Source organism: Phyllobates terribilis, unplaced genomic scaffold (assembly GCF_046119375.1).
Source record: "Phyllobates terribilis strain yellow unplaced genomic scaffold, ASM4611937v1 Scaffold_3__8_contigs__length_932513732, whole genome shotgun sequence".
Taxonomy (NCBI): domain Eukaryota; kingdom Metazoa; phylum Chordata; class Amphibia; order Anura; family Dendrobatidae; genus Phyllobates; species Phyllobates terribilis.
In genome coordinates, this window is record NW_027362763.1 from 724,329,791 (window position 1) to 724,352,211 (window position 22,421).

The 22,421-nt window shown below is 43.4% G+C and overlaps 1 protein-coding gene across 2 annotated transcripts in view; it reads right to left on the reverse strand.

Moving 5' to 3' along the window:
* The window catches only part of PRKCE (protein kinase C epsilon), a 465,721-nt gene that overhangs the window by 284,801 nt on the left and 158,499 nt on the right, over nucleotides 1-22,421 (reverse strand). Inside the window, exon 1 of one of the 2 annotated variants that reach the window (XM_073672058.1) lies at nucleotides 3,954-4,100. The exons of the other annotated variant lie outside the window; for it this stretch is intronic. Within the exon in view, the coding sequence (XP_073528159.1) occupies nucleotides 3,954-4,044 (91 nt within the window). The 5' untranslated portion in view covers nucleotides 4,045-4,100. Of the gene's footprint in view, nucleotides 1-3,953; nucleotides 4,101-22,421 lie in introns of those variants that run through there. 2 annotated transcript variants of the gene reach the window in all.

The following is a 22,421-nucleotide window of genomic DNA, read 5'->3' on the forward strand; positions in this document are numbered from 1 at the left end:
CAGCAAGACGCAAGCAGATGAATGGTCAGATGACAAAATGAATGCAATTGTCCCTTTGGTATGAATGGGCTAACAGAAATGGATGTGATTGTAGCTATAAAACCCAATTCAAGGAGGAATAATGGAGGAACAAAAACAAAAAAAATGCTCTAAGGTTATAAAAAATACACACTATTACTTATCCTCTCTGCCGCTGCCCCGGTCTCTATTGTTTGTGTGCAGAGCTGCAGCCAATCACTGAGCGCAATAGCTAGTGATGCCTATACAAGCAAAGCGGCTGAGCTCAGAGATTAGCTGCAGCACTGTCAACGAGACGGGGAACAAAACAAAAAAATGCTCCAAAGTTATAAAAAAAAAAAAACAACACACTATTACTTATCCTCTTCGCCGCTGCCCCAGTCTCTTTTGTCTGCAGTGCTGCAGCCAATCAGTGAGCTCAACAGCTAGTAACACCTACACAAGCAAGGCTGGTGAGCTCTGGGATTAGCTGCAGTGTTGTCAGCATGGCATCAGCGCTGCTGCCAAACAACAGAGACTGGGGAGAGCTGGTGCTGGACTTGGAGAGTGTGACCCAAGTCAATACTCACGGACACATCATGAGGTGGGGAAGTCAAGGAGTCCAAGGTCAAAAGCCAAGAGGTTACGCCAGAAACAGAGGGGCAAGACAAAGGCCTAGTCAGGTCACAGTCCGGGCTCAGAATTCCAATAAGGTAGCGGATCAAGACAAAGGGGCTAGGCAAAGGGATGGTCAAAGACAAATCCAAGGTCGGTCAACAAAGATCAAAATACTAGAACTCAAAGCACAGAGCAAAAACACACCAAACTGAGCAGAGCTACAACTGGCAGAGATACGAGGCAGGCAGCCAGCTAAATAGCCAGGAATCATTTCCTGTAGGAAACCCAGCACGCCTCGGCCCTGATTGGGTGACTGGACTGTCTCTCACCACACTGACAGCTCAATACTCCCCTGCCTCAGATTGGACGGCTGAGCTGCCACTCACCACAGTGAGAGGAGGAATCATGACAGGGAGGGTACGTAATACTATGTCTGTTATTTTAAAAATCACTGAAGCTTATGCCCAAATGTTTTCTGATAGAGGACAACACCTTTAAGGAACCTAACAGGTTTCCTTTAAATACTATATTGCTTGTAGAAACCCACCGAGGAGTCCTTGTTGACCATAGTGGCCAAACATTTAATTTTTCTGGTGCTGTCTGCAAAAGAAGTGACTAGTTGGTAAGGTCAATAAGGAACGTTTAGGGTGATAAATGACTCATAGTATTGATTATCTACACTTAACAGATAAGGATCAGAATGGCTTATGGATGCAGGGTCTCATGCCTTTTTGGAAAACTACTCATGGCAATACTCCTGGGTACACAGCCCACCCAGCCAGGGGGCTCAGTGGTTAGCACTGTTGTCTTGCAGCACTGGGCACATTTCTGATGTCTCCGGTATGATTTCTTTGGCAGTTACATGATACGTACCATGTAGTTTAGCTGTTATTTCAGTTCCAGCCATTTTACTACATCCGAGAATTCAGAACATAAAATATCTCTGAGCTGACATTATACAGTGTCCTTGCATTGGATCATTGAATCCATACTGAATGATCAGCTCCACCCCGATCCCGTCAAACTCTGACTCTTATAACTGCATGTAAGTAGATGATGTCTTTCCGTCATCCACGTAGTGCCCAAAGTCTCGCGCCTGTGCAGTGGAATCATTTTTTTTTTTGCAATGTCGGTTAAAAAAAAAATAAAAAATTAAGGAGTCCTTGATTTTTTCTTAAGCTGAAAAAAATCTACGCAGATTATTTTTACAATATTTATCATCATTTTACAGTTTACAGTGAATGCAGCTGATGTCTTCATATCAAATGGACTGTAGACATGGATCACTTATACTCATAATAATTTATTATGGTTTTCCAATATGTCTGTAAAAAATATTGTCCGTCTGTGATTTTTTTATCAAACTGTCCAGAAAAAAAGAAAAAGTCAAGTTGTCAATCCTGCTCCAAAGCATCATCATACATCACTGGTTGCCTGCAGACAGTGGCCATGGGTGACAAAGTCCTAGTGGACGTCTCTTTACTTTCAATTTTTCTTCCTTTCCAAGAACTTAAAACATTTTTTTTTATTTTTCAGACCATACAGTTGGGGTCCTTACGACTGATCTCTTTTTATTCAATTTTTTGGAGAGGAGACATAACCAAAAACAGCAATTCTGCCATTTATCTTTTTTTTGGGCGGGGGCTCTGGCTTTCACAATATGAGATAATTATATTTTAGCATTTAGGACAGTAATGCACAAGGAAATATCAATTGTGTTAATTTTTGTTATTTTTTAGATTTTATTTGCAGTCCAGGAAAAGAGGGGAAGGGAGAGATCAACCTTTGTGTATTATTTTTATTTTATATATATTTTTAATTATTTTCTTCTATTTACACCCTCCCACCCCAGAACTTGAACCTGCAATACACTGCAAATATGCAAATATCATAATATTGCAGTGTTTTATAAAATTAATGATCTCCTATCACAGTTGTACACACCATTTGTGCTGCGGGGTCAATAGTTATCGGAAGGGACATCTCCTACCCATTTCCAACAGCGGCATCTAAGGAGTTAAACTGCTGCAATCGGAGCAAGTGCTAATTGCAACAGTTGAGTGCTTGCTGTATAACACAGCCAGCACCGACATACATGCAGTACATCAAAGCAAAAGGTGGCTACTTTAAAGAACCTAGAATATAAGACATATTTTCAGTTGTTTCACACTTTTTTGTTAAGTATATAATTCCACATGTGTTAATTCATAGTTTTGATGCCTTCAGTGTGAATGTACAATTTTCATAGTCATGAAAATACAGAAAAATCTTGAAATGAAAAGGTGTGTCCAAACTTTTGGTCTGTACTGTATATCTCAAGATAGAGTATCTCAAAATCATGTTTGTTTTTTTTTCAAAGATAAACTCTTGAGCTACTCTTGTCGGGATACGTGAAGCCAAGAGGAAAAGTATGGAAGGACACATTTGTGCTACTGCTTCCCAATGATAAAGGGAGACTAATGTTTCAACTCTGGTACTGGGAAAAAAAAGTGTTTTGAGAGTGTGGAAACTCACTGCTGATAATCATTTCTGTCCAATAACAGAATGGGTTTTCTGTAAGGATTTGCCATAGAAAGTGCAAGAAATTGTAAAAAAGTCTAATTTCTTAATAGCTCATATTTATAAGTAACCAGGGGTCATGGCTAGAATATACAAGATATTAGAGAGGCTTTTGAAAAACACCTGTTCCCCGGCTGCAGTTCACTTAAAAAAAAGTGGTCTTTACTCACTCTTCCCTGGGTCCAGTGCTAAGTCTCTGCCGCTGCTCTCGGTGATGTCTGCAGCACTAACATAACATCTACAACGCTGCAGCCAATCAGTGAACTCAGCAACTCTGCCCGAATTGACAGCATAAGCCACCCACAACCAGGGCTGTGGAGTCGGTAAGCCAAACCACCGACTCCTCAATTTCCCTGACTTCCGACTCCAACTCCGACTCCACAGCCCGGCCTCACTACTCAGCGTGTACATAAAGTGCAGCACAGATTCATCTCAACTAAAAGCCGAGATCCTCAGATCAGGAATAGAACAGACATTTATAGGACATTTCATAACTTTCCCAAATTCTTATGAAAACATTTACAGCACATCCTGCATTGTACTACTGTACCCAATTTATAATATATTTTGGGAGCCGGGAGTCGGTCCAACGAAAGGGACACCATCTCCACTCCACAGCTCTGCACACAACTGCTGCGCTCAGTTATTGACTGCAGTGCTGTTGTTGGCTATAAGCATATTTAATAACTAGTGGGCAAAGAATGCAAATTAACAATGGGCTTGATCTCTTAGAAAATGGGTCAGTCTTTGCATTAAATGACGATATCCTAGTCCCTCACCTGTCCTGCCACCGCAGCTCCGCTCGGTCTTTGTTCCGGACCCTTGAGCGCTGACTAGGTCTCGGGTGATGACATGGAAAGCACCGCACATCAATGGCGTGCATCGAGACCCACTTGACCATGTGAGGCTTATTCAGTGCCAGAAGATCCTAAGCAAGAGGAGGACAGGGTGGGGATTATTCAGCGGCAGGATAGGCGAGAGGTGACCCTATGGCGTGAGAACAATCTTTTATTATTTTTTAACCCCTTCCCAGCCCTTGGAAGAAATGCCCAAAAAGGCCATTTTTCTAGTGCAAGTCGAATCCTAAAATTTTTCCAGAAATTCAAAATTAATTTGATTAGTAAGAAATGGATTCACTCATCTGTACGTCAATAATAAAACAGTACCATCACTTTTACTTTACATTAATGTTACATTACATTTATTTATTTTTTCTCTTCTTAATAAAAAAAAAAGTTGCAAAAAAATAAAATATATATGCAGACACAGACTTTCCGTAAGCATTTAGCAAAAATGATACCTAGAACACACAGTGCTTCTATACAGAACAATATTAAATTCTGTGCAGAACACAAAACCTAGACTGTCCAGTAGGGGGCGCTGATGTGCTCAGACAGGGCCGCCACTAGCTCCAGCGTACTGCAGAACAGATAATCTGTTTCAGCACAATTCCTAGTGAAGCAAAGCATTAATAATTGACTTCCTTGCCGTAAGAGAAGTTCCTCTGCGCTGACAGCGAACTTCAGGAAATTCCCTTTTCTTTTTTTTTCTCTTTTTTTTTTGTACTTTTCCAAAATAATAAAAATCTAAAAGCCAAATAATATTCAGAACTAAGTAAACGTGTAGTACAAGATGCTGACGTTCTGTAAAAAAAAAAACAAAGACACAGGAGCGTGCAATCATAAAAGCCAATTTGCCACTTTATGGAAATAAAGCAAACAGATGCAGCAAGATAAATTTGCAATGTAATTATTTGGGGGATCATGATAAGATAAAGATCCTACATTACACTAAATTACTCTATTATTAAACTATTATTATTATGAGACAAGATCAACACTGAAATGCCATCTACAGTACAAGATGTTAAAGGGCTTGTACTGTAAAAACTAAGTTAACACCTATGATCAGTGGGGTCCGACCGCTGGGACCTGCACCGATCAGCAGAAGGGGAACTTTTATCCCTGGTAGAATAGAGCAGAAGTGCACATGCTCGACCACCACTCCATTCATTTCCCATGGGGCTGCGCTCAGCCTTTTCAGGGTACATGCTCGACCACCACTCCATTCATTCTCCATGGGGCTGCGCTCAGCCTTTTCAGGGTACATGCTCGACCACCACTCCGTTCATTCTCCATGGGGCTGCGCTCAGCCTTTTTAGTGCACATGCTCGACCACCATTCATTCTCCATGGGGCTGCACTCAGCTTTTTCAGTGCACATGCTCGACCCGACTCCATTCATTCTCCATGGGGCTGCGCTCAGCCTTTTCAGTGCACATGCTCGACCACCACTCCATTCATTCTCCATGGGGCAGCGCTCAGCCTTTTCAGTGCACATGCTCGACCACCATTCCATTCATTCTCCATGGGGCAGCGCTCAGCCTTTTCAGTGCACATGCTTGACCACCACTCATAGAATCATAGAATCATAGAATGGTAGAGTTGGAAGGGACCTCCTGGGTCATCTGGTCCAACCCCCTGCTCAAAGCAGGATTCACTAGATCATCTCAGACAGATGTCTGTCCAGCCTCTGTTTGAAGACGTCCATTGAAGGGGAACTCACCACCTCTCGTGGCAGCCTGTTCCACTCATTAATCACCCTAACTGTCAAAAAGTTTTTTCTAATATCTAATCTGTGTCTCCTCCCATTTAGTTTCATCCCATTGCTTCTAGTCTTTCCTTGTGCAAATGAGAATAAAGATGATCCTTCTACAATGTGACAGCCCTTGACATATTTGTAGACAGCTATTAAGTCTCCTCTCAGTCTTCTTTTTTGCAAGCTAAACATTCCCAAATCCTGCAACCGTTCCTCATAGGACATGGTTTGCAGACCAGTCACCATTCTGGTCGCTCTTCTCTGAACTTGCTCCAGTTTGTCTATGTCTTTTTTAAAATGTGGTGCCCAAAACTGTACACAGTATTCCAGATGAGGTCTGACCAAAGAGGAGTAAAGACCGATAATGACTTCACGTGATCTAGACTGTATGCTTCTGTTAATACATCCCAGAATTGTATTTGCCTTTTTTGCTGCTGCATCACACTGTTGACTCATGTTCAGTCTATGATCTATTAGTATACCTAAGTCTTTTTCACATGTACTGTTGCTTAGCTCTATTCCTCCCATTCTGTATATGCTTTTTTCATTTTTATTGCCCAGATGTAGTACTTTGCATTTTTCCCTGTTAAAAACCATTCTGTTGGTTGCTGCCCACTGCTCCAGTTTATTTAGGTCTTTTTGAATCCTCTCTCTCTCTTCTCTAGTATTAGCTATCCCTCCTAGCTTTGTGTCATCAGCAAATTTAATCAGTTTACCCTCAATTCCTTCATCTAAATCATTGATAAAGATGTTGAACAATACAGGTCCCAGGACGGAGCCCTGTGGTACCCCACTTGAGACATTCATCCAGCTGGATGTGAAGCCATTTACAACCACCCTTTGAGTCCGATCACTAAGCCAGTTAGGAATCCACCTAACAGTTGCCTGGTCCATTGCATACTTGGTCATTTTTTCAATAAGGATGGTGTGAGATACTTTGTCAAATGCTTTGCTGAAGTCAAGATATACTATATCTACAGCATTTCCCTGATCCACCCAGTCAGTGATTCTGTCATAGAAGGAAATTAAGTTAGACTGACATGACTTGTTAGTTACAAACCCATGCTGACTCTGGTTAATCACTTCATTCTTATCCATGTACTTACATACATGTTGTTTAATAATTTGTTCAAAGATCTTTCCTGGTATAGAAGTCAGACTCACCGGCCTATAGTTCCCTGGGTCCACCTTCTTCCCCTTTTTGAAGATAGGAACAACATTTGCTCTTCTCCAGTCTTCTGGGACTTCTCCTGTTCTCCAAGAATTTTCAAAGATTATGGAGAGTGGTTCTAAAATTTCTTCTACGATCTCCTTCAGTACTCTGGGGTGTAATTCATCTGGACCTGGAGACTTGAACTCATTTATGTTAGCTAAATATTCCCTCACAATCTTTCTGTTTACAGATAACTTGGATTCCTCTATTCCTTTAAAAGGACAGTGAAGATCAGTTGATGTTACCTTTTCTTTCTGAGAGAAAACAGATGCAAAATAGGAATTAAAAAGTTCGGCCTTCTCAACATCCTCTCTTACCATTTCTCCATTTTCATCCTGTAAAAATCCTATAGCATCTTTGACTTTTCTTTTACTTTTGACATACCCCCAAAATCCTTTTCTATTGCTTTTGACATCTCTTGCAAGCCTTAATTCATTGTCAGCTTTAGCTAACCTGATACGTGCCCTGCAGGATCTGCAGACTGCATTATAATCTTTTTTAGATATGCCTCCCTCTTTCCATTCATTCTCCATGGGGCTGCGCTCAGCCTTTTTTAGAGCACATGCTCGACCACCACTCCATTCATTCTCCATGGGGCTGCGCTCAGCCTTTTCAGTGCACATGCTCGACGACCACTCCATTCATTCTCCATGGGGCTGCGCTCAGCTTTTTCAGTGCACATGCTCGACCACCACTTCATTCATTCTCCATGGGGCTGCGCTCAGCCTTTTCAGTGCACATGCTCGACCACCATTCATTCTCCATGGGGCTGCACTCAGCCTTTTCAGTGCACATGCTCGACCACCATTCATTCTCCATGGGGCTGCGCTCAGCCTTTTCAGTGCACATGCTCGACCCGACTCCATTCATTCTCCATGGGGCTGCGCTCACCCTTTTCAGTGCACATGCTCGACCACCACTCCATTCATTCTCCATGGGGCTGCGCTCAGCCTTTTCAGTGCACATGCTTGACCACCACTCCATTCATTCTCCATGGGGCTGCGCTCAGCCTTTTTTAGTGCACATGCTCGACCACCACTCCATTCATTCTCCATGGGGCTGCGCTCAGCCTTTTCAGTGCACATGCTCGACCCGACTCCATTCATTCTCCATGGGGCTGCGCTCAGCCTTTTCAGTGCACATGCTCGACCACCACTCCATTCATTCTCCATGGGGCTGCGCTCAGCTTTTTCAGTGCACATGCTCGACCACCACTTCATTCATTCTCCATGGGGCTGCGCTCAGCCTTTTCAGTGCACATGCTCAACCACCATTCATTCTCCATGGGGCTGCGCTCAGCCTTTTCAGTGCACATGCTCGACCCGACTCCATTCATTCTCCATGGGGCTGCGCTCAGCCTTTTCAGTGCACATGCTCGACCCGACTCCATTCATTCTCCATGGGGCTGCGCTCAGCCTTTTCAGTGCACATGCTCGACCACCACTCCATTCATTCTCCATGGGGCTGCGCTCAGCCTTTTCAGTGCACATGCTCGACGACCACTCCATTCATTCTCCATGGGGCTGCGCTCAGCCTTTTCAGTGCACATGCTCGACCACCACTCCATTCATTCTCCATGGGGCTGCGCTCCGCCTTTTCAGTGCACATGCTCGACCACCATTCATTCTCCATGGGGCTGCACTCAGCCTTTTCAGTGCACATGCTCGACCACCATTCATTCTCCATGGGGCTGCGCTCAGCCTTTTCAGTGCACATGCTCGACCCGACTCCATTCATTCTCCATGGGGCTGTGCTCAGCCTTTTCAGTGCACATGCTCGACCCGACTCCATTCATTCTCCATGGGGCTGCGCTCAGCCTTTTCAGTGCACATGCTCGACCACCACTCCATTCATTCTCCATGGGGCTGCGCTCAGCCTTTTCAGTGCACATGCTTGACCACCACTCCATTCATTCTCCATGGGGCTGCGCTCAGCCTTTTCAGTGCACATGCTCGACCACCACTCTATTCATTCTCCATGGGGCTGCGCTCAGCTTTTTCAGTGCACATGCTCGACCACCACTTCATTCATTCTCCATGGGGCTGTGCTCAGCCTTTTCAGTGCACATGCTCGACCACCATTCATTCTCCATGGGGCTGCGCTCAGCCTTTTCAGTGCACATGCTCGACCCGACTCCATTCATTCTCCATGGGGCTGCGCTCAGCCTTTTCAGTGCACATGCTCGACCCGACTCCATTCATTCTCCATGGGGCTGCGCTCAGCCTTTTCAGTGCACATGCTCGACCCGACTCCATTCATTCTCCATGGGGCTGCGCTCAGCCTTTTCAGTGCACATGCTCGACCACCACTCCATTCATTCTCCATGGGGCTGCGCTCAGCCTTTTCAGTGCACATGCTTGACGACCACTCCATTAATTCTCCATGGGGCTGCGCTCAGCCTTTTCAGTGCACATGCTCGACCACCACTCCATTCATTCTCCATGGGGCTGCGCTCCGCCTTTTCAGTGCACATGCTCGACCACCACTCCATTCATTCTCAATGGGGCTGCACTAAGCTTTTTCAGTGCACATGCTCAATCACCACTCTATTCATTCCCCATGGGGCTGCGTCAGCCTTTTCAGTGCACATGCTCAACCACCACTCCATTCATTCTCCATGGGGCTGCGCTCAGCTTTTTCAGTGCACATGCTCGACCACCACTCCATTCATTCTCCATGGGGCTGCGCTCAGCTTTTTCAGTGCACATGCTCGACCACCACTCCATTCATTCTCCATGGGGCTGCACTAAGCTTTTTCAGTGCACATGCTCAATCACCACTCTATTCATTCGCCATGGGGCTGCGTCAGCCTTTTCAGTGCACATGCTCAACCACCACTCCATTCATTCTCCATGGGGCGGCACTCGGCTTTTTCCGATTGCCCCATAGAAAATGAATGGAGTGGTGATTGGGCATCCGAAAATATGATAAAAATTAGCCGTTTTACCGATCAGTGCGGGTCCTAAACGTCAGCCCTCCATCAATTAGTAAGTTATCACCTATCCTGGGGACAGTTGATAATTTGTTTTCACAGGACAACTCCTTTAATAAAGACTAGAGGGGGCTTTACTAAAATGTATAATTTGTGTGACCCCATGAATTTCTATAACGAAGATTGAGGCGGCCCCACTTGGAAGCATTTATCCGAGGCATTAACTATAACAGACCTGTCAAGCAGTGTGGCAATGGCAGTACACAAAATAACACATGTTTACTGTCTGTAGTGCCGTTGTCATATTATTTTATACTTCACTTCGATGACAGCATTAGATCCTACAGACGACTGCCCCTCACAGGCCATGAATCGCCTCCATACAAGTCAGGGATCTGTCAGTCACACTCTATCAAGCTACATTAAAGTGGGTTTCCGGGGCTTTAACATGAATGGCCTATCCTTAGGATAGGTCATCAATGTCTAATCGGTGGGGGTGAAACACCTGGCACCCTTGCCGATCAGTCGTTCCCATTGCCAATCGGCTGTTCTCAGCTGCACAATTGTATAGTTGCCGCCGCTGTGTACTGCATATAAGCCCCTTATCTGAATCAATAGGGGCGGATGTGCAGTCTTCAGCCACGGCCACTGTTCCATTGACGGAGCTGTGCAATTCTGCAACCGAGCAGTTGGCGGCAGAAACAGCTGATCGTCACTGTGCCCCCACCGATCAGACATTGATAACTTTTCCTAAAGATAGACCATCAATATTAAAGTCCCGGTCAACCCCTTTAAATTCTTTGCTGGAAAAATAACCCAAAATTGTGCTGTTGTGTCATAGTCATGTAGTAACGCGACCAAGTTTATAGCCATGTCCTTCAATATCACAATGCAACAGTGAGGTCTTTGAAGTCCAAAGTTGCATGTAGCCTAAGTCTGCAATAAATTGGAGTCCGAGAGGAACGCCCTGTCTGTGGCTCTCGGAGAAGTAGCTATTATTTTTACCAAGGAAGATTGGCTAAAAAAAAAGAGAAAAAACAATGTTTTCCAATATATATGGTACTTTGGAAATATGACTTTCAGTGCGCTTATACTGAGGTATGGTGGAATACCTCTCAAATTTGCAGACTGAGGGGGTCGTGCTTACAAATTGTCAGCATTTCACGGTGCACCTGTCTCATGGTGGCGGCACTATTGCTACGCAGACATGCAATGACGATGTGATATGAGCCGATTATAAGCTCACGCTGTTCTACTAGGAGCCATGGGGTTTCTTGCTCAGTATGTTCTGATGAGTTATATAGAGATATGTTGTAGCTCCTGCAGGCGTCACAGATGTATCTATGTGTCATACCAGCTGGCTGTAAGGCCGCTCCTGGACTGAAGCTGCGTGATGCCCCTGACAAGACAACGTGGATCTGGCAACAACGGCAGGATCAATACAAGTCATCACTGACATCACAGTCTCTGTAAGGCACCTAAGCGAGTTTTATAGATTAACTTTCAAGAAAAATGGAGGCTAATAAATATAATAACATATTTACTAATGTTATTTAATCAATTTCTTGGTAAATTCTTAGATGCATCTCCAGACCCTAAATATATCCATACCAGTGCACTGATATCCAAAGGGGGGATGTGCTATCTATTCACCAGTGGTTACACAAGAGTGCGATATTCTCTACCTCTTTCTGCCTCAGTTTTAATACATAGATATATGGGGGTATACTTTACCAGATGCCACACTATCAAATGGCATGGAATTATGGTGCAGTACAGAGGCCCCGAATGGCTGCTCTCAGAGTGCCTCTAGTTCAAGGATGTCAAACTCAAATACACAGAGGGCCAAAATGAATAGGTTGGACAAAGTAGAGGGCCAACCTCCATACAGTATAATGGCCCCACATAGTCCTCCATACAGTATAATGACTCCACATAGTCCTCCATACTGAATAATGGGCCCCACATAGTCCTCCATACAGTATAATGGGCCCCACATAGTCCTCCATACAGTATAATGACTCCACATAGTCCTCCATACTGAATAATGGGCCCCACATAGTCCTCCATACAGTATAATGGGCCCCACATAGTGCTCCATATAGTATAATGGACCCCACATTGTACTCCATATAGTATAATGGGCCCCACATAGTCCTCCATATAGTATAATGGACCCCACATTGTGCTCCATATAGTATAATGGGCCCCACATAGTCCTCCATATAGTATAATGGACCCCACATTGTGCTCAATATAGTATAATGGCCCCACATAGTCCTCCCTACAGTATAATGGGCCCCACATAGTCCTCCATACAGAATAATGGGCCCCATATAGTCCTCCATATAGTATAATGGGCCCCACATAACCCTCCATACAGGATAATGGGCCCCACATAGTCCTCCATATAGTATAATGGGCCCCACATAGTCCTCCATACAGTATAATGGCCCCACATAGTCCTCCATATAGTATTGTGGCCCCACATAGTCCTCCATATAGTATAATGGCCCCCACATAATCCTCCATACAGAATAATGGGCCCCACATAGTCCTCCATACAGAATAATGGCCCCACATAGTCCTCCATACAGAATAATGGGCACCACATAGTACTCTATATAGTATAATGGGCCCCATATAGTCCTCCACACAGGATAATGGGCCCCACATAGTCCTCCATACAGAATAATGAGCCCCACATAGTCCTCCATACAGTATAATGGGCCCCACATAGTCCTCCATACAGGATAATGGGCCCCACATAGTCCTCCATACAGGATAATGGGCCCCACATAGTCCTCCATACAGAATAATGAGCCCCACATAGTCCTCCATACAGTATAATGGGCCCCACATAGTCCTCCATACAGGATAATGGGCCACACATAGTCCTCCATACAGGATAATGGCCTCACATACTCCTCCATATAGTATAATGGCCCACATAGTCCTCCATACAGAATAATGGCCCCACATAGTCCTCCATATAGTATAATGGGCCCCACATAGTCCTCCATATAGTATAATGGGCCCCACATAGTCCTCCATACAGTATAATGGGCCCCACATAGTCCTCCATACAGAATAATGGAACCACATAGTCCTCCATATAGTATAATGGCCCAACATAGTCCTCCATATAGTATAATGGGCCCCACATAGTCCTCCATACAGAATAATGGCCCCACATAGTCCCCCATACAGAATAATGGCCCCGCATAGTCCTCCATATAGTATAATGGGCCCCACATAGTCCTCCATACAGGATAATGGGCCCCACATAGTCTTCCATATATTATAATGGGCCTCACATAGTCCTCCATACAGAATAATGGCCCCACATAGTCCCCCATACAGAATAATGGCCCCACATAGTCCTCCATATAGTATAATGGGCCTCACATAGTCCTCCGTACAGAATAGAATAATGACCCCACATAGTCCTCCATACAGTATAATGGACCCCACATAGTCCTCCATACAGTATAATGGGCCTCACATAGTCCTCCATAAAGAATAATGGCCCCACATAGTCCTCCATACAGAATAATGGCCCCACATAGTCCTCCATACAGAATAATGGGCCCCATATAGTCCTCCATATAGTATAATGGGCCTCACATAGTCCTCCATACAGGATAATGGGCCCCACATAGTTCTCCATACAGAATAATGGGCCCCACATAGTCTTCCATATAGTATAATGGGCCCCACATAGTCCTCCATACAGAATAATGGCCCCACATAGTCCCCCATACAGAATAATGGCCCCACATAGTCCTCCATATAGTATAATGGGCCTCACATAGTCCTCCGTACAGAATAGAATAATGACCCCACATAGTCCTCCATACAGTATAATGGACCCCACATAGTCCTCCATACAGAATAATGGCCCCACATAGTCCTCCATACAGAATAATGGGCCCCACATAGTCCTCCATACAGTATAATGGGCCTCACATAGTCCTCCATACAGAATAATGGCCCCACATAGTCCTCCATACAGAATAATGGCCCCACATAGTCCTCCATACAGAATAATGGGCCCCACATAGTCCTCCATATAGTATAATGGGCCTCACATAGTCCTCCATACAGGATAATGGGCCCCACATAGTGCTCCATACAGAATAATGGGCCCCACATAGTCTTCCATACAGAATAATGGTCCCCACATAGTCCTCCATACAGAATAATGGGCCTCACATAGTCCTCCATACAGAATAATGGGCCCCACATAGTCCTCCATACAGAATAATGGCCCCACATAGTGCTCCATACAGAATAATGGCTCCACATAGTCCTCCATACAGAATAATGGGCCCCACATAGTCCTCCATACAGGATAATGGGCCCCACATAGTTCTCCATACAGAATAATGGGCCTCACATAGTCCTCCATACAGAATAATGGGCCCCCATAGTCCTTCATACAGAATAATGGCCCCCATAGTCTTAGGCAAGAAAGTGAAAGAATTGGGAGCGCAGGTGGTCTTCTCATCCATCCTCCCAGTGGATGACCATGGAACAATGAGGTGGAATAAGATTCTACAGGTGAACAACTGGCTACGTCGATGGTGCCGTCAACAAGGATTTGGATTTCTGGATCACGGAATGAATTACCTATACGATGGATTACTTGCTAGAGATGGGGTGCACCTTACGAAGACTGGAAAACATGTATTTGGAAGTCGCCTTGCTGCACTCATCAGGAGAGCTTTAAACTAGAACAATGTGGGAAGGGAAGCAAAAGGCCAGAAAAAGCCATACAGCTGACAAATACTATTGAGATCTCTGCTACTGGAAGTGGAAAGAAAGAACAAAGACAAAAAAATCTAAATAAAAATATGGGAGGAAGAGAAACCAATCACAAACTAAAATGTTTTTATACAAATGCACAAAGCATGGGCAACAAACAAGGAGAATTGGAACTACTAACGCAGGAAAAGGAATATGATGTCATTGGAATCACTGAAACTTGGTGGGACGATACACATGATTGGAATAAAAGGCTAAAAGGATACAACTTATTTGCAAGAAACAGACTTGATAAACGAGGAGGAGGTGTCGCATTCTATGTTAGAAAAGCGTATATCTGCACAGAGATTGAAGCTTCAGAGACTGGGAGTTCTGTGGAAACTGTTTGGGTAAGAATACAAGGAGAGAACAACGGAAAGGACACCATTGTAGGCATTTACTACAGGCCACCTGGGCAAGCTGAAGATATGGATGAACTCTTTATGTATCAAATGACCAAGTTCTCCAAAAAATATGACGTAGTGGTCATGGGAGATTTCAACTATCCAGACATTTGTTGGGAATCTCTCTCAAGTAAAACTAACAGGTCAAGCAAATTCTTATCCTCTCTTGCTGACAACTTTATCTTCTAAAAGGTAGGGGAGAAAACAAGGGGATCTGCTACTTTGGATCTAATCCTTATAAACAGGGAGGAAATGGTTGAGGAGGTAAAGGTGGCTGGGACCCTATGAGGCAGCGATCATGCTATTATAGAATTTTGGATAACTAGAGGAGGAAGACATGTGAAGACTCAAACTTCAAGGTTAGATTTTAGAAAGGCAGATTTTAAGAGACTCCGAAAGAGAATAGGAGGGATCCAATGGCTGGATGTCCTTAAGGACAAAAATGTCCAGGAAGGATGGGAAATTTTTAAAAATGAGATTCTCAAAGCACAATCGTTAACAATCCCGAAAAGTAGGAAGAATGGGAAGCATTTAAGGAAACCAGGATGGATGAACACAGAACTTAAACACATGCTAAAAAGAAAGAAAGAAATGTTTATTAAATGGAAAGAGGGAGGCATATCTAAAGAAGATTATAATGCAGTCTGCAGATCCTGCAGGGCACGTATCAGGTTAGCTAAAGCTGACAATGAATTAAGGCTTGCAAGAGATGTCAAAAGCAATAAAAAAGGATTTTGGGGATATGTCAAAAGTAAAAGAAAAGTCAAAGATGCTATAGGATTTTTACAGGATGAAAATGGAGAAATGGTAAGAGAGGATGTTGAGAAGGCCGAACTTTTTAATTCCTATTTTGCATCTGTTTTCTCTCAGAAAGAAAATGTAACATCAACTGATTTTCACTGTCCTTTTAAAGGAATAGAAGAATCCAGGTTATCTGTAAACAGAAAGATTGTGAGGGAATATTTAGCTAACATAAATGAGTTCAAGTCTCCAGGTCCAGATGAATTACACCCCAGAGTACTGAAGGAGATCGTAGAAGAAATTTTAGAACCACTCTCCATAATCTTTGAAAATTCTTGGAAAACAGGAGAAGTCCCAGAAGACTGGAGAAGAGCAAATGTTGTTCCTATCTTCAAAAAGGGGAAGAAGGTGGACCCAGGGAACTATAGGCCGGTGAGTCTGACTTCTATACCAGGAAAGATCTTTGAACAAATTATTAAACAACATGTATGTAAGTACATGGATAAGAATGAAGTGATTAACCAGAGTCAGCATGGGTTTGTAACTAACAAGTCATGTCAGACTAACTTAATTTCCTTCTATGACAGAATCACTGACTGGGTGGATCAGGGAAATGCTGTAGATATAGTATATCTTGACTTCAGCAAAGCATTTGACAAAGTATCTCACACCATCCTTATTGAAAAAATGACCAAGTATGCAATGGACCAGGCAACTGTTAGGTGGATTCATAACTGGCTTAGTGATCGGACTCAAAGGGTGGTTGTAAATGGCTTCACATCCAGCTGGATGAATGTCTCAAGTGGGGTACCACAGGGCTCTGTCCTGGGACCTGTATTGTTCAACATCTTTATCAATGATTTAGATGAAGGAATTGAGGGTAAACTGATTAAATTTGCTGATGACACAAAGCTAGGAGGGATAGCTAATACTAGAGAAGAGAGAGAGAGGATTCAAAAAGACCTAAATAAACTGGAGCAGTGGGCTGCAACCAACAGAATGGTTTTTAACAGGGAAAAATGCAAAGTACTACATCTGGGCAATAAAAATGAAAAAAGCATATACAAAATGGGAGGAATAGAGCTAAGCAACAGTACATGTGAAAAAGACTTAGGTATACTAATAGATCATAGACTGAACATGAGTCAACAGTGTGATGCAGCAGCAAAAAAGGCAAATACAATTCTGGGATGTATTAACAGAAGCATACAGTCTAGATCACGTGAAGTCATTATCGGACTTTACTCCTCTTTGGTCAGACCTCATCTGGAACACTGTGTACAGTTTTGGGCACCACATTTTAAAAAAGACAGACAAACTGGAACAAGTTCAGAGAAGAGCGACCAGAATGGTGACTGGTCTGCAAACCATGTCCTATGAGAAACGGTTGCAGGATTTGGGAATGTTTAGCTTGCAAAAAAGAAGACTGAGAGGAGACTTAATAGCTGTCTACAAATATGTCAAGGGCTGTCACAGTGTAGAAGGATCATCTTTATTCTCATTTGCACAGGGAAAGACTAGAAGCAATGGGATGAAACTAAATGGGAGGAGACACAGATTAGATATTAGAAAAAACTTTTTGACAGTTAGGGTGATTAATGAGTGGAACAGGCTGCCACGAGAGGTGGTGAGTTCCCCTTCAATGGACGTCTTCAAACAGAGGCTGGACAGACATCTGTCTGAGATGATTTAGTGACTCCTGCTTTGAGCAGGGGGTTGGACCAGATGACCCAGGAGGTCCCTTCCAACTCTACCATTCTATGATTCTATGATTCTATGATTCCATACAGAATAATGGCCCCCATAGTCCTCCATACAGAATAATGGCCTCACATAGTGCTCCATTCAGTATAATGGGCCACATACTCCTCAATACAGAATAATGGCACCGTCTGGCATCGCGGGCCAAATATACTCACTCAGATGTGGTCCAAGGGCCAGAGTTTGACATGTGTGCTCTAGTTATATGGAATCATAGGGACTCTGTGTGTCACCAACCAGGCTCTGTGTTCTGATAAGTGCATGATGATTAAAAAGATCTTCCCTTTGAAGTGTGAGGATGGGAATGTTTGCCCAGTAACCAATAAGTGCATTTGTGAGGTCAGACAATCTCCATTCTAATTCATCCCAAAGGTGTTGGCTGGGGTTGAGGTCAGGTCTCTGTACAGCCGGTCATGTTCTTCCACACCAAATACTCACAACATGTCGTTATGGATTTTGCTTTGTGCACTGGGCACAGTCATGGGAGCAGAAAAGGGCCTTCCCCTAGCTGTTCCTGCAAAGTTCCTACAATTGTCCAAAATGTCTTGTATGCTGAAGCATTCAGATTTCCCTTCACTAAAACTGAAAAACATTCCCACAGCATTATCCTCCTCCACCAAACCTTCCAGTTGGAACAATGCAGTCAGGCGGGTAACGTTCTCCTGCCATTCACCAAACCAAGACTCGTCCATCAGATGCAAGATAGAATAGTGTGATCTGTCACTATACACAAAACATGTTTCCACTGTTTCAGAGTCCAGTGGTGGTGGCTTTACATCACTCCATACGACACAGATATTGTGCTTAGTGATGTAAGGCTTGTGGACTCTGCAGTTATGGAGTCAGCAAAGCGTTGGTGATTTTTCTGCCCTCTGTTCCTCAGCACTCGGTCCCCCACTCTGTAACTTTGTGTTCTCCACTTCGTGGCTGAGTTGCTGCGGTTCCTTCCACTTCTCAATAATATCACTCACAGGTGATGGGAGTCTGCATTATTGGGTCTGGTGTCTCTCATCTTATTCTGGACAATACCCCATAGATTCTCTATAGATTCTCTATGGGGTTAAGGTCAGGCGAGTTTGCTGCCAATCAAGCACAGTGATACTGTTGTTTGTAAACCAGGTATTGGTACTTTTGGCAGTGTGGACAGGGGCCAAGTCCTGCTGGAGAATGAAATATCTATGGGGTATTGTCAAGAGGAAGATGAGAGACCCCAGACCCAACAATGCAGACGAGCTGAAGGCTGCTATCAAAGCGACCTGGGCTTCCATAACACCTCAGCAGTGCCACAGGCTGATCGCCTCCATGCCACGCCACATTGATGCAGCAATTGATGCAAAAGGAGCCCGACCAAGTATTGAGGGCATTTACTGAACATACATTTCAGATTTTAAAAACATTTTTCAAGCTGTTGTTGTAAAGTATTCTAATTTACTGAGATAATGACTTTTGTGTTTTCATTGGCTATAAGCCATAATCATCAATATTAACAGAAATAAACACTTGAAATACATCACTCTGTGTGTAATGACTCTATATAATATATGAGTTTCACTTTTTGTATTGAAGAACTGAAATAAATTAACTTTTTGATGATATTCTAATTTAGTGAGACGCACCTGTATATGGGTCACTTTTTGCATCTTGCACTTGAGTGCTGCCTATTTTATCTTTAGAATAGATCAATAAAAGCAATTTATTTACCGTAGTTCTTTTTTATGATAAAAGATATCCTGTTCATTTGCAATTATCTACTAATTGTTAGAAATCTAAATAACATCCCTACAGTCCCGTTTCTACAGAAAATGTACCATTTCTGTAACCAAATGGGTCCGCGACTCTCTCCCTTCTACAGGTCTACATTGTGGGTTGCATATTGGTGGTCTGTGGTGGATATTTGATTACTATCCAAATATGTTTATTTAGTTAAAGATGCCAGAACTTTTTCTTTCCAGTATGCCATTGACCTTTAAGCATACTCACATTGGTACCTTCTTTTATGTGATCTATACTATTCACTTTATTTGCTGTGACGGATACAATATTAATATATGCGAATTGACTTGTAGAGTTGGCGGTAGTGGTGCCGGTTCATTGCAGTTCTCCATTTCTGTAACTTGCTGGCGTGCAATGACTTTCATTGGTAGAAAGTTACTTGGCATATTAAACAATGGTCAATTTTTGCCACTTGCAAAAAATCAGAAAAACACAGCTGGATAGAAAATGAACAGTTCAATCCTCCATTATTTCTTTGCTATGAATATCATTAAAATTCAGTACGAAGAAAGAGAAAATCATTAGGGCACTTTTGAAACACAATGTATTTCTGTGCTTCCTCTATAAAAGCTTCGAGCACTTGAAAGTGATTAATAAAAATTTACACAATGTTACAGCATCAAAGCGAGTCTCCGGCTGCCAGTTGTATGTGGATCAGTTAGTGAAATTCTAATTACGGCAGTTGAAAGAGTGTACAGCATCCCTTTGTAATCACCTATGCTTTGATTAATTCAGATTAGACAGCATACAAAACCCCCGGCATAAATGGAGCCAGTTACTTCAGGTGTCACAGATGATAAAACAATCATAGATTTAGCTTAACATGAGCATTGCCACGTGGGAGACCCTTAATGATGTTATGGGGAGCCGTACGTTACACAACGGCTTGTCTCAGTACAGTGGAGCTTCTAATACTGACACTGACAAATAAGGCTTCGTTCACATGTCTAGTAATCATCAGCTAGAACGGCTCCAGCAGAAATGTTAAGCTAAATCTATGAATGTTTTATCATCCGTGACGTCTTAGGCTGTGTGCCCACGATGCGTTTTTGGTGCGTTTTTTGGTGTGTATTTGCAGCGCGTAAACGCTCCAGAAACGCATTGCATACCTTATCCCATGACTTCCTATGACATTCTGCAAGTTCTGTGCACATGGTCAGGACTTTTTCTGCGCAGATTTTACTCGCAAAAAAAATACGGACATGACCAATTCTTGTGCATCTATGCATGCGTATTTGCCTATACAATGCATTGGAAAAACGCATGGCAAATACGCATGCAAAAACGCGTCAAATACGCGTCAAAAACGCATGTAAAAACCACATGTGTTTTTCTGCCAAGGAGATGCAGAAATGCTCAGGAAAATTTCTGCTTCATTTCTGCATCTAGGCACTAAGCCTAAAGTAACTGATGATAACTGGACATGTGAACATAGCCTTAATGAGGTCTATTATTTAAAGGATTGGGATACATCTTTTCTGAAATCTACATATTATTATTATTTGATATTATAGTGCCATTTATTCCATGGAGCTTTACATGTGAAAAAGGGGTATACATAGCAAAAACAATTACAATAATCTTAAACAAAACGTGACAGCGACTGGTACAGGAGGAGCGAGGACCCTGCCCGCGAGGGCTCACAATCTACAAGGGATGGGGAGGATACAGTAGGTGAGGGTAGAGCTGGTCATGCAGCGGTGGTTACTGCAGGTTGTAGGCTTGTCGGAAGAGGTGGGTCTTCAGGTTCCTTTTGAAGGTTTCCACGGTAGGCGAGAGTCTGATACGTTGGGGTAGAGAGTTCCAGAGTAGGGCGGATGCACTGGAGAAATCTCGTATGCGATTGTGGGAGGAGGAGATAAGAGGGGAGTAGAGAAGGAGATCTTGTGAGGATCGGAGGTTGCGTGCGGGTATGTAGCGGGAGACTAGGTCAGAGATATATGGAGGAGACAGGTTGTGGATGGCTTTGTATGCCATGGTTAGGGTTTTGAACTGGAGTCTCTGGGCAATAGGGAGCCAGTGAAGGGACTGACAGAGAGGAGAGGCCGGGGAATAGCGGGGGGACAGGTGGATTAGTTGGGCAGCAGAATTTAGGATAGATTGGAGGGGTGTCTTGTGTCTTGTAGAGATGAGCAAATCTGCCGAAATTAGAATTAGGCAAAGTAACTCAAATTCAGCTGATAAATTGGATAAGCAGCTAATAAATTTGTTAAAAATAGAATCTGCTCCTCAGTCCTCTTCTTACCTATTCTACCAACACTGGTCCTCCAAACAGCTCCTCTCACTTCTTCTGTTTCCGGGTCTCTGGTATCTCCATTCTTCACGAAGCTCATGCCATTACCTGAGGCACAATTAAGGAATCAAGGCCAATGATGTCCATCGTGTCCCAAGTGATGGCGATGGGCCTAGTGAAGAACGGCAAAGCAGGAGGAAATCAAAGAAGATAGGAGAGAGAAGACAAAGCTCCATTGGTGGCCGAACATGTGCACCTCAGGTCCATTCAGACCACAGTTTTTATTGTTCCAGAGCCATGGGGCAAAGTGTCACAGCGGCTGGAGGCCCAGCAGAGATCAGCAAGTTATCCCCTGTCCTGTGTTTTTTCTTTCATTAATTTTTTTTGTGGGAGTGGGTGGGTTGAGAGGAAATAACCCTTTAACTATTATTAAAGAGTTGGAATACCTTTTTTTCTAAAATCTATATATTTGTCTGTTTTCTTGATTGAGGCCAGGCTCATAAGTTATATTTTTATTTACATCTCAGGAATCTATAGGGTCAAAATACTTGAACTATTAAAAGGGATCAGTCCAAAGGTTTTTGCTATATTATCTGAGAGCAGCATGTGAGACCTTGTGTCAGGCTCACTAGCTGAGGTGAATCCTTGAAGCCCAAAGTCTGGTTGGCACACGGGCGTCGGTGCAGTAGGCAGATCAAGCATGCAGGAAACAGGTAGCAGAGGTACTGGAAACTGCAAACAGGTAGCAGAGGCACTAGAAACTGCAAACAGACCGGAGACATCCAGG